This window comes from Euprymna scolopes, chromosome 7, assembly GCF_053919585.1.
Source record: "Euprymna scolopes isolate OS-2025 chromosome 7, ASM5391958v1, whole genome shotgun sequence".
In the NCBI taxonomy this organism is placed as follows: domain Eukaryota; kingdom Metazoa; phylum Mollusca; class Cephalopoda; order Sepiida; family Sepiolidae; genus Euprymna; species Euprymna scolopes.
The window spans coordinates 144,298,437-144,311,624 of NC_136488.1; the positions used below are offsets into that span (position 1 = coordinate 144,298,437).

The window sequence follows — 13,188 nt, forward strand, 5'->3', positions numbered from 1 at the left end:
TAGCAACAAAGCCAGGATTGGCAAAAAAATTAATATTACTGTATGACAATAACTTTAAAAGGGGAAAAGAAAAAAATAGGTAAATAATACAATTGTTGCTAAGACTCAGTCAGGACTGATTTTGGTAACTTGGAATTGACCATGTCATCTATACACCAAATATATATGACAATATTTTCTCTTTATCACAGAAATGTGTGTTCGCTACCATCATTACTATTACTAAAGATATAATAAAACTTTCTGTGAAATTTGACAGTCATATGCTGAAACACACAATCACAGGGTAATCTGAAATTTAAGGAACTTGATTAGTGGACAAATAAGGTAAAGATGGTCATAAAAATAATTAGAATTCATTCAGTTTTTTTCCCCTCTCAATAGTTAACTTTTTTTTTTCATTCTGAATGTCATGGACAACTTCTTTTAATTATATTGTAATTGCCGAACAAAAATGGAGATAATGGAAAAAAATTAAATGGAAAATACCATTTTTTTATGTTAATAACTCTTATCTCAATTCAACTATAATCATGTTTTGTTCTGTTATTAAACGATCATGGGAAAGAGCCTCCTTTGATGGTTGTATATGAAATGGTTAAAAGCATCTTTTATAATTTTTTTGATGGACATATTTTACCATTTTCGGTCCTTTTTTTTTTTTTTTTTTTTTTTTTTTTTACAACACCAAAACTGGCTCTGTTATTTTTTTTTTCTTTCTCTTGTATATTCTTCAAGATAGTAAATAAAAATCAAACGATAGAAAAAAAAAAAGAAAAAAATTCCAACAATAGAAATGGTAAATTCTATTAGCAACACACACACTAACGAATCCTATTCAAAGACAGGAAATATATTTTGCTTAATATTTAAAAAAAAAAAAAAAAAAAAAAAATTCATCTTCTTTAATCTCAAACTTGGAAAATGATTTAAATTTGCAAATATAACCTTTTTACATTCTTCCCCGTCAAGTTTTATTAAATTAAATGCTAGAAACTCTTAGAAACAACTTTAAGGAATATAACTTAGTTTGAATGCTTGCTTACACAAATCATGCAAAATCGTTCAACATTTTTGTTTCAAACATTCATTCTGTTGCCTTCTATTTTTGTTTATATTTTGATGGGTTCAAACTGTTGTATTTTCTTAAACAGAAATTAAAACATTTTTTTTTTTAAATTAAAATAATTTTTTTTTTTTTTTTTTTAATTATTTTCCTGTTTTGGAAATTTTAACCTTTGCAATTTAAACATAACTGATGCTATTTTTAGTATTTTAAAATATGACTTAAGTTAAATGAAAAACAGAAACAAAAATAAAATTTCTCCTGTTTGACCAAATTATAAGAAATGGTGACATACCCGGGACACAATATTGTTAATTATTTTGTTTATAATTTCTTTTTAACTTGTGGTTTCATCTGGTCATTTCATCTTGTTTGTTTAAACAGCTGAATATGTGTAAATCTCAGGACAGGCACTTGATAACAACTTGATAAGCCCAATTAGCAACAGTAAAACCAACAATATTTGCGTTGTATAAATACTTACTATGGGCAAAATCTTTTAGAGTGAAATCCCATATTGGTTTAAATTTCCAGATTTTTTTTTCTGCCCTTTTTATTTCTATTTCCCTTGTTATCATTTCTTCTATTGATTTGGTCATTTAATATGAATTGTCAAATTCTTTATCTCAAGCTTCTTTTTTCTTTCTTTTTTTTTTTTTAAATCTAAAATCCATGACATTCTGCATTATTTAATGCCTAAAAAAACTAAAAAAAATATGTATATATATTTCTTTAAGAAAAAAATTACTATTTTTTTCTTTAAAGCTTAAATATTTAACATTTGAAAAATATTTAGTCTTTAAAAGATAAATTATTGATAAATTTATTTTTTAAATATAGCATCATCATAATTTCTTTTCAGGAACTTTTCTAAGTTTAACAAATTAAAAATGCAAACATCATAAGAATCTGACATGATTTAGCATTTCTATAAATATTATGATTTTTTGGGATGTCAAGAATTCCCTTTGTATTAAAGACACAAAAAATCGGTATGGTCTACATATCTGTTCCAAAAGTTATGTAAATTGATCAATTAGCTTTATTTTTAAATAAGAAAATCAAATTTTATGGCTAACCAAGGAGCCATCATGTCATTTTGAAAACAGCCCCAAGAAATGAGATAACTCGACAATAATTCAAACTTGTGAGATTTATGTTGTAATGCCTATGAATTCCCATTAATCGCTTAAAAATTAATTTATGTATAAAAATAAAACAATTTTATTAATTTATGTGATTTTTGGAATAAGATATTTTTGTTTCATCTTGGGTACATACATTCCACAGAATATTATTTTTTATATAGGGGAATACTGGACAAGTAACAAAAAACAGTTAATGTATTAGAAAAGAAATTAGCTGCCTTGTTTTGGTATGGATTCAAATTATCGTAAAAAGTAGTATTTATTACAATCTAAAAAGTATTTTTTATAAATTTTATTAGGTCTTTTTTTTTCTTTCTTTTAATTTCAAAATTAAATGAGCTCAGATTTAATCATTTGAGTTTTAATTTAACATTTTTTTAATAGGAAACAAGTTTATGACTGATGCCAAATCACTTAAAAAGCCATTAAAATTCCTAACCTGTTAAAGTGCATTACTCAAAGTTTTTTTATGTTTATCAGTTTTATTAAAGTCTCTCCGGAAGAAAAAATTTATTATGAAAAATTTCAAATCTATTTTCCATTCTATTTCCGCTTTTTACTTGCCCACGATTTTTTTTTTTTTTGTTTTAATAGGAAAGACTTTAAGCATCATAGAAATATTATTTTAAAAATATTTTTTTTCAAATTAAACACAAGTAGAACTTTAGATTTAAATGATTTTTGATTTAGATAATCTCTTATATTTCTTTTATCTTGAAAATTTTCCATTAAAAAAAAAAAAATTCTAATTTTTATTTTTTTATTTAAGTCCAAAATTCAACCTATGATAAAAAAAAAAAAATCTTTAATATATGAACACATCGCAGAATGACAATATATCCCAAAAATTACATGAATTGATGAAGTATTTTATGAGAAAGCCAGGATGAAGTGTGTTGCTCACCCATCATTTTTTAATAAAAAAAATAACTGGTTACCTCCCCCTTAACAGCTTCCTCAAAAATAGAAATCAAAATCAGCCTTGTTATGGCTACAATTTACTGTTAATTGCTAAAAATGATTTTCTATTATAAAACAAAAGCTTGATCAGTTTGTGATTTTAGGAATATGATCTTCCTGGTCCATGACCGGTATGTAAATCATAAAGATTTTTCTGTGTTTTTATTTTTTAATATAGGTTGAATTCTGGGCTTGCTCCGATAATTCTTTACCGTACGTGTATGTAATAAAAATGAAAAAACACTTAGTGAAGCATTCATCTCTTTTAGAATTTCACTTAATCGGTCACATTCATACTGCTGTTGTCGTCTGTGTTCTTAAAAACAATTGGATTTGAGTTAGGATTATGTGCGATATTAACATCATTACTTTTTTGTTCTTGTAATTTTTTATCATTTAAAGCCCCCTCCCACTGTATGTGCTTGGCCAGTCCATCAAAACGGGCAGTTTGTTAACATGATGACATTTGATCAAACTATATATATATATATATATATATATATAGTGTGCGTGCATTTTAAAAATCTTCTACACAGTTAAAAAAACAAATTTAGAATTAAATTTCTGTTTCTAGTCGATTCAAATCGCATTGATGACTGTTTTATAGAAACAAACTTTCATCTAAAAACAAAATCACAGGTTGGCAATTTTTATCATTTTTCAAATGACCAAAATTGATGTTTGTCTTATTAGAAAATTCTATTAAACTTTTTTTTTCACAGTTCAAAAAAAAAAAAAAAAAGAAAGATAAAACTGAAAAAAAAAATCAAAAATAAACTTCAAGCTGTGCATTTTATTGCACAAATCACAAAATTTACTGATTCCATCCTTTGTGGGAGAGAAAAAGTCCATGAAATTTGTGTGGAGTTGGAGGGTGAGGTTTTGTCTACATTCCTTTTACGAGCTCTGACTCACCCCCAATCTCTTTATTATCTATTGGATATTTTTTTTTTGTTTTGTTTTGTTCATATTGCAAGATTAAAACAAATGTAGCATCGCAGGTGAAAATCCTCATTATATACTGGTGAACAGAAAAAGGTTTTTATAAACTTCACCTCTCCCTCCCCAATTTGTTTACTGCCCCTTCCTCTTCATGGTGAAGAACTTTTTCTCCTCACCTTTCTGCTTTGCTATACAAATACTTGCATACTAAATCAAGACACCGTAGATCTTACAAAATTAACCAATCATAAATTTGAAATAATGTTGTGGAGGGGGGGAGAGTTAGTCAATTTTTGATGAAAAAGAAAATTATAAAATTAAACTTACATAAAAAAAAAAGAAAAAAAACTTTTGTTAAAGTTTACAATGAACCCTCTCATCACATTCTCGTATCATTTTCAGTTAAGTTTGTTTTCTGTGTCCACAATTTATCAAAATCCTTCAGTTCTTTTGTTGGCTTATTCTTCTTCTACAGTTATTAATAATAATATACTGTATATTTCTAACCACCTTCTGTGACTGCCTCTCCTTGTATCCTCCCACTCTTTGATAAAATTTTATTTACTCCCTTTTCTTCCTCAGTTTTACACCTTCCCCTTCCTCCCTCCCCTCCTTCCAGCATATCTGGCAATCACAGAATCATATCAATAGTGCTCTGAAGGGAAACAATTGTAAAATATGGTGTAAATTTCTTGGATTATTGTACAGATACTGACATAATAAATGTCAGAATTATCCCATCTTCAAATGTATTTTATGAAAATAAAATTATGAAAGGAACATAAAACGGGTTCACTTTTCTTTTTGTTATAGTATACATTTTATTTTTGTTATCTGTAAGCACTTTCATCTAAAATGGTATTTAATTGTAATTGACTAGAAATTGCGTAGTAGTTCCAAATTTTTTTTTTTTTTTTTTTTTTTTATACAATCCACCCCCTTCATTGGAAAACAAATTTTAATGTCTTCGCCTGATTGAAGAAATATTTTTCTTGATTTTTATCAAGGAAAAAAATCTTTAAATTTAATTTTTCATTTTTCTTTTTATATAATTTATATTGATAATCTGTAATCATTTTTTTTTTTTTTATTAAATTGAGATGAAATCGAATTTAGAGTCTCTACCCTCATCCCAGACTTTGTGCTGGAGTTAAGGACAGGTATTTGTTATTGTCTAACTTAATTCAAATGGTAAAAAAAAAAAAAATAAAGTGAAAATAAGTGCTTTTCTTTTTATGTTTGACCTTTCAAATTGGCATACCTATCCATCATAATTTTGGTTACATAAGAGTTCATAGGAAAATATATTCTTTAACATTATTTTGTGTAGCTGCCCACTGAAGTAGTCATAGTTCTTTTCACCATAGAATTAATACCCTCTGTGTTCTCGTACCAATTCTGCTAAACGTTCAAACGCCTGCAAAATAAAAATAAACTTTGAGATTCAAAATAAAAAGAAAATGAGTTTTGCAGTTAATTTTCTACTGCAATCGTTTTACAATATTCACATATGTTTCTGTCCTTAATCACTTGTGTTTATATATTTTCATTTCAAATGAAATTTACTTTGTGTGATAATCAGTATTTCGTTCTTATTTAAAATTCAACTTGATTAACAAAAAAAAAATTTTTTTTTAAATACAGAGTAATCATGGATTGTGCATGCGCAAATTCAAAGGTAATTTAAAATTAAATCTTTCTTATCTATCTTGCCATAGGTCAAACTGTAGAAAACACAGCTGGAGCGTTAAGTGTTTTGCTTTCGATTCTAGCTGATGGCACCCAAGTTATTTTAATGTGTTTATTTGTTTTTAAACTTTTGAAATCAGTACTATATATTAGGTACAATATAATATTTGACAGAGAATTGGCTTTGTACTAATAAATACAAAATGTGCATGGATTTAAAAATATTTAAGTGTATTTTATGACCCGGCAAGTCTTTCATGAATCTTTTTTGGGTTAATATGAAACAGCAACGTTAGTATAAGATATTTAAGTTGTTTTCCTGGAATAATTTTTTTGGATTGATTATAGATTTTTTCACATTAAAGTTTTAACACAAGGTTTGAAAAATAAAATAAATTTTGCTATGGATTGGAAACAAAGCATAATATTCACCACATAAATGTTTTCAGATGAACACTGGGAGAATGCTGCTCTCACATAAGGACACGGGTCGTCCGTCGACATGAATGCATTTCCAGGTACAAAAAGTACTTCCTTCTTTTGAGCTTCTTCCATGATTAATTTGTACGTATCTTCCACGCCTATGAGTTTCAACCATAAAAACATTCCTCCAGTTGGAACATCCCATTCAGCAATCCCTACAAAACAATTTTTGAATCGCATTGAGAAGCTCCTCAATTTTGAGAATTGCTTATGATGTTGGCGTGAGCTGCTATGTATTAATGGAATCGATTTTGGCATCTCTAATATTTACAAATGAAAAATAACTGCAAAATATTTTTTCATTATTTTCGTTTAAAACTTTCATTTCTAATTCATCATCCAATCTCACTCTAAATTGTTTTGTGAATTTTGGTCCGCCGACAAAAGGAAGGTGAACCTGTAAATTCACTTTCGTCTGTCCGCACCTTTTCTCAATAACTACGCCTTGGAATTTTTTGAAATTTTGCGCAAACATTAAACATGATATGAGTAATAAAAAAAAGTAACAGATCGGATTTTCCAGGGGTGCGTTTCGGGTTAAAAAATGGCTAAAATTGACATTTTTGTGCTTATTAAAACAAATTGATGCCTTGGATTTTTATAAAACTTTCTGAAAAGTTATAACTGATTTCTATACTTCGTGATAACTCTTAGGTGTGTCCCGGGGTCTCTTTTAGGGCTAATAAAAACACTCCATTTTTGGGATTATTTTACCATATTTGTCCAAAATTTTCTGTGTATTTCTGTTTAGCCATTTTGCATGGTGCCGAACTCAAATTTAAACATGTTAAGGCCTTGGGGACTTTTGGGGCTAAATGGGGGGGAGCAAATGATGAACTTAGTCATTTCCTTTATTGCATGGAACAGAACTCAAATGTACATATGCTAATGCCTAAAACTGCACCGTTTGTTCATTTTCACCAGGATTTGATATCCTCTAGAGACTTTAGGGGCTAAATGGTAGGAGGGGGTAAATGCTGAACTTTGTAAATTTTTTTTATGCCTCGTTCACTGTGCACTCACGGGGGACGATGCATGCTTCACATGTTTTTTTTATTTTTTATTTTTTCACAAAAATAAACGTTTCTTATCCGTCTAAAATTAGAATTTTTAATATAAAGCTCGTGTTGAATGATTGTCATTGTGTTGATGACTACAAATGATTTACTCACTACCCTCTAAAAATATTGTGTAATGGGAGCAATGTCATGGATAGGGATATACAGTGAGCAATTTTCGAGTGTACCACAACTGTCATTGGCAAATAAAAAGTGAAAAGGCATGATAAAATGTGATAGCAACAAACAAGACAACACTAATGTATATTGCCAAGACTGCCACAAAGAAGGTGGGCTCCATATACCATGTTAGAAAACTACTCGCAACTGACAGTATCCTATATATCTACAAAGCCACCATTTCCCAATGCATGGAGTATTATTGTCACATCTGGACTGGTGCATCTACCACTATTCTCTCCCTATTAGACAGGGTCCAAACAAGTCTTCAACCTAAAAGGTCCCATGCTATTAACCAAGTTCCAACCCCCTGTCCCATCGCCGCAATGTTGCATTCCTGTGCCCATTTTACACGTACTTTAATGAAATGGGCTCTAATAAACTTGTAACACTTGTGCCCCCTGAGCGTAAATACTCTTAAGGACTAACTCAAAAAGCAGCAAAATCTGACCCCTTCAGTTGATGCCAGAAAGCCTTTTACTCTAATAGTTTCTTCCCATAAACTACGAGACTTTGGAATTTCCTCTCACTTACCTAACTGTACTAACATGCAGAAATTTAAATGTAATGTGAACGGACATCTTGCTGTTCAACTCTCTACATAGTGTCTCTGTAGAGATGGTCCCAAATAGTAGTCCTTTACATCCAAGTGGAAATATGCCTTGTTTGGAGTGAAAGAGTGTAAAAAAAATAAATAAATAAAAAAACAATATTGCTGAAAGTTCGAGTAAGAGTGTAGATAGCAACCAGCCTCTCCTCTTCACAAATCCTGTTACTGTTTAAATTGCTTTTCAGGAAATGTACGAAGGAGAGAAAGACAAGATATTTGAACGTGAAAACTCCAACCTTCTTGCTTTGTATATTGTCATGTTCAAAGAAGACAGTGCCAACATTGAAGCATGAAGGTGACTATTTATTTAATTTTTGTAGGATTGTTACACAAATAATGAAATATGAAGACAAGATCAATATTCTGAATTAAAATCTACAACTCGGCACAAAATCTTGATCTAGGTCTGAGATTTACTTCTTCAATCTCACTTTCTGACCTCAGTGTCACATCTAACTGGGGGAGAGAGATAGATATCCAAACAAGATGATGAGCCCGAACATAAGTCTAAACCAGTTGACTGGTTTCAGGAACAAAAGATTACAATCCTGCCACAGTTTTGAATCTGACTATAAATCTATGGCAACAATTAAGTTTGAATAAATCATTGATCACCAAAAAACTTGATTCTAACATGTAACAATTGAAGAATAGAACGAAATTCTAGAACAGACTTGTTTAAATCTCACTAAAAACAAAACGTTATTACAGCAAGCTATAAAGATGAAAAGTCATGCTATTAATATTGCTTAAGACAGGGAATTTCCCCACCTACCCCGGCACCAAAATCAACAGCATCTATGCCATTTTTAAAATGCCATTTCCCTGTGGGATGTTGCTGGTCCGTTCCTGTGCAATTTAAAATCCACCTTTCCAGGCTTTGCCTTCTCTTTTTGAGAAGGGGTTAATTTATTACTAATCGTCCGAAGTGCCCCTACCAGGAAATGCCAGCTGTGCTATCCAGGGACTTTTGGCAGGCCACAGTGCTCCTCTTTTTGGGCGCTGGCTCTTCACTCCCACTTTCCAACCATTGTGTCACATCTTCTCGTGGGAGAGAAATAAATACCCAAATATTGTGAAAATTAATTTTTTAAAAGTTTTCATGTACAAATAATTTTGTCTATTTTCTTTTTGTACTTAACATATAAAGAATCTGACATCATAGAGTATTAAATATTACAAATTATTCAATAGTCACAGACATGCGAATAATTTTATCATCGATGTGTGTGTGTGTATATTTTACTGATAATCACACAATCATGTTGATCCACCTGTTCTTGCCAGATCACTGAAGTTAAGCAACAATGAGCCTGGCCAGTACCAGATGGGTGACTATTTGAAAACATTAGGTGCTGTATGTGATCTCTGCTTATCTTGGTATTGTTTCCGGTCATCCTGAGCTTATATATAATTGCAACTAGAATTAAAACAGTGGCGACTCAGGAGGTGTGTGCAACTCTTGCCTCATTAATTTCACATGCAGGCACCCTATCAGTGGGTATTCATGTTTGACAAGATTAAACGGAGCCGTTTTTATATTTTACTTTTTCACCCGAAATAAGGCACGGTTGACGTAAGGGGCTACTATTTGGGACCAAATTTACAGGAATTAATTTTATGTAGGGAGTTGGGCAGCGAGATGTCTGGGTTTTTTTTTCACATTTTCTGTCTGAGAGAATTGCAAAATCTAGCAGTTTGAAGAAAGAAATCAAGTAAAAGGTTTCTTGCATCTAGGGATATGTACAGTGTAGGGGTGGTATTTTGCTTGTCAAGTCAGAGCTATTAACGTTGAGGAGGTACAAGTGTTTTGAGTTTGTCTCACACACACACACATATATATATATTAGTGGCCTGGCAAGGCCACAGTGGAGACAACCAAAACAGCAAAACTGAATCTGGTCTGCCAGGACACTATGTAGGCAAATTTAGGCATATTTTATTGGTTTGAAAATATAGATTCTTTTTTACTGATTGCCATAAAATTTTAACTATAGAATAATATTATAATTAGAGCTATGACAACAGCATATTCTTTTCATGTTTTTTTTACTCTCGAGTATATATCCGACACAGTTAATCAACCGAGAACCACATCACACTATATAAAAGCATATAAGATATTAACGGATACACACTCAAGAGTTAAAACAATGAAAAAAATATGCTCTTGTCCTAGCCCTAATTATAATCTTCAGAAAGCCTGCAAATTTTCATGTAATTTTGTCCCATAGAACCAAAGATATGAGCATTTCAATATGGCTACGAGTATGGATGGATATATATATATATATATATGTATACATACCACCTTTTTTGGCCATTTTATAAGTTCCAAATCTCAACGACTGTTGATTAGAATTTAACAGATGAAGCCGATGCTATAATCCAAGCCAGTGTCTCACAAGTAGGAATTTTTTTTCTACTTGTTGAGACACTGGTTTGGGTTATAGCTGGTTGGATGACCACGTCCCTTGTCAAGATGAAGTAGGGCAATTCCACAGTCGGATTTCGACGCGGTTTGCTTGATCTGTGTCAGTTAATAGACTTTCTTGTATACGGGGTGTTTGCTCAGTTGGCAGAGTGTTTGCCTCGCATGCAAGTGGCTCTGGTTTCGAATCCCGGTTTCGAATATGTCTGATGAGCCCAAATGAGAGCGAAACTTGAGTCTTGGACTTTCGGTTTGTTGGCTGTCATGACTCTTGTGGGCTGCGACATTGTTTGGCTGTGGAAATAATTGTATATAAGTGAACGTGTCTGTGTGTGTATATTTCCCTACGCAATAACTGTCAATTTTAAGTCTACCGACTTGAAATTTGATATATAGGGTACTGAGATTTGTGAAAATCTGTGTAATCCGTTTTTGGCCAGAAATTTGGCTATTAAGGAGTCAAAGTTCAATGATTTGACCTTTGAGGACTCTACCAAACTCCACTGACAATTTTGGGTCTATATACTTGAAATTTTAAATGTAGGTTCCTTGGACATGGATCTAACTTATTAACATGATTTGAGCCCAAAACAATAAATGTAAAGGGATCAAAATTAAAAAAAATTTGACCTCTGTTGTCTCTACCAAATTACTCAGACAATTTCTGATCTAAACATTTGAAATTTTACATAAAGGGCATTCAGAGATAGGGCAAGCTTTTTAATCAGTTTGGTTCGAAAATTTTAAGTTACCAATATATAAATGTATGTATGTATGTTTGCATGTCTGCCTAAAACTTTAGACAGAGGCGACGGATTTTTACAAGATCGATATCATTTTGAAGTCCGACCTTTCAAACGACAAATATCGAAAAATAGGCTAAAATCATTAATATCCTCACCTTCAACCACGGGCTCCGTCATTTAAATATGTGCATATGTTGATGACTCATGTCAGCATTTAAGCTGTGAGCATGACGTCACAGAATGAAATGCATGTATAGGCATCAAGATTGAAAAGAAAAAAGGACAAAAACGCATGAATTGAAAGGTACGCTTGAGAAACATGCGAGTCTCTACCCACCACTCCTTCGAAAGTGAGCCAGCCGACCTGTTGCTCTTAGAAAGAATTACTGTCACACAACAGTGGCTTGTAGCTAAAAACAAAGGACTGCTATCTGACCAAGAAAGGGAAAGAAGGAGTGAACCTATTGTATCAGGTTGAAAAGACGTGCCGACGACTTGTGTACGAAAACAGATGAAATAAATAACTTTTTTTTTCTTTCACCTAAAATAAGTTTGCGTCAAAATTTTCTTTGTGAGTCTTTACATACAACTCGGTCCATTTAAAAAAAAAAAATACATGTAGAGATGATATGATTCAAATTATATGATACCAGTAATGAGATTATTCTAAACTCGCTCTTAAAGCCACTAAAATGAGAAAAGTGCTGTTGCATTATGGGAGTATATATTTCTTTTTACGGCTGTATTTCACTGTGAACTCGAGTTTCTCCTTATTTTTCAGTTCAGATGCAATTTACATGGACATCAACATTCAGGATTTATTTAAAACAGAAAACCGATGGAGTTTTTATGCATGAGAAAGAGAAACCAATATGATTAGGTCAGGGTTAAATCGCTTGTCTTGTTATACCTAGCAACATTGTATGTGATCGTCCCCACTCTTACTGAGCTCTCAGGGAATGGTCACGTTTTATATCCACAAATCATCTGGTTGTATTGATGTCTTTGTGCAGATCACCTCTGACTTTTATGGTGTCCCTCAAGCTCTTCCACTCTAATACTCCTACACTACACAGTCATCAGAAAGAAAATATCTGACTGTAGTTAAAAAAAACAAAAAAAAACACGCACACACATTTGAAAATAATTTCAATTCAAAGCATCTTCTGGAAGAAATTAAATCAAATTACATTTTATTCTTAGTTTATTATTTTAAAAGAACATGTTCATACTAATTTTTTAGGTTAAAGGCAGTGATTTGTGATAGTCCACAAGTGGAGGACTATTAATTGTTGTCAATTTTATGCCCCTGTCAAGGTTGAGATGAATTCAAGTAGTAACACTTCAATTTAAAACAAGTGAAGCATGCATGGTCCCCTGTGAGTGCACAGTCAACGAGGCATAAAAAAAATGACTAAATTCAGCCCCCCGCCAACTTAGCCCCAAAAGTCCCCAGGGGACATCAAATCCTGGTGAAAATTAACAAATGGTGCAGTTTTAGGCCTTAACATATGTAGATTTGAGTTCTGCACCATGCAAAAAAAGAAATTACTAAAATCAGCATTTGCTTCCCCCCTCCCATCTGCATCACCCCCATTTAGCCCCAAAAGTCCCCAAAGACTTAACATATTTAAATTTGAGTTCAGCACCATGCAAAACTGCTAAATAGATATACACAAAAAAATTTGGACAAATATGGTAAAATAGTTACAAAAATGGAGTGTTTTTATTAGCACTAAAAGAGCCCCTGGGGCACACTTAAGAGTTATCGTGAAGTATAGACAAACAAAATTATATAGAAATCAGTTAGTTACAACTTTTCAGAAAGTTTTATAAAAATCCAAACCATCAATTTGTTTTAATAAGCACAAAAAT

At 31.6% G+C, this 13,188-nt stretch overlaps 1 protein-coding gene across 4 annotated transcripts in view; it reads right to left on the reverse strand.

Moving 5' to 3' along the window:
* Positions 1 to 5,336: 5,336 nt before the first annotated feature.
* Positions 5,337 to 13,188, reverse strand: part of LOC145280021 (kynurenine/alpha-aminoadipate aminotransferase, mitochondrial-like) — a 61,843-nt gene continuing 53,991 nt past the window's right edge. For all 4 annotated transcript variants that reach the window (XM_080131672.1, XM_080131673.1, XM_080131670.1 and 1 more), the window contains 2 exons: positions 6,238 to 6,443; positions 5,337 to 5,533 (listed from right to left, as the gene is read on the reverse strand). In XM_080131672.1, coding sequence (XP_079987798.1) covers positions 5,486 to 5,533; positions 6,238 to 6,443 — 254 coding nt within the window. In that variant the 3' untranslated portion in view covers positions 5,337 to 5,485. The remainder of the gene's footprint in view (positions 5,534 to 6,237; positions 6,444 to 13,188) is intronic.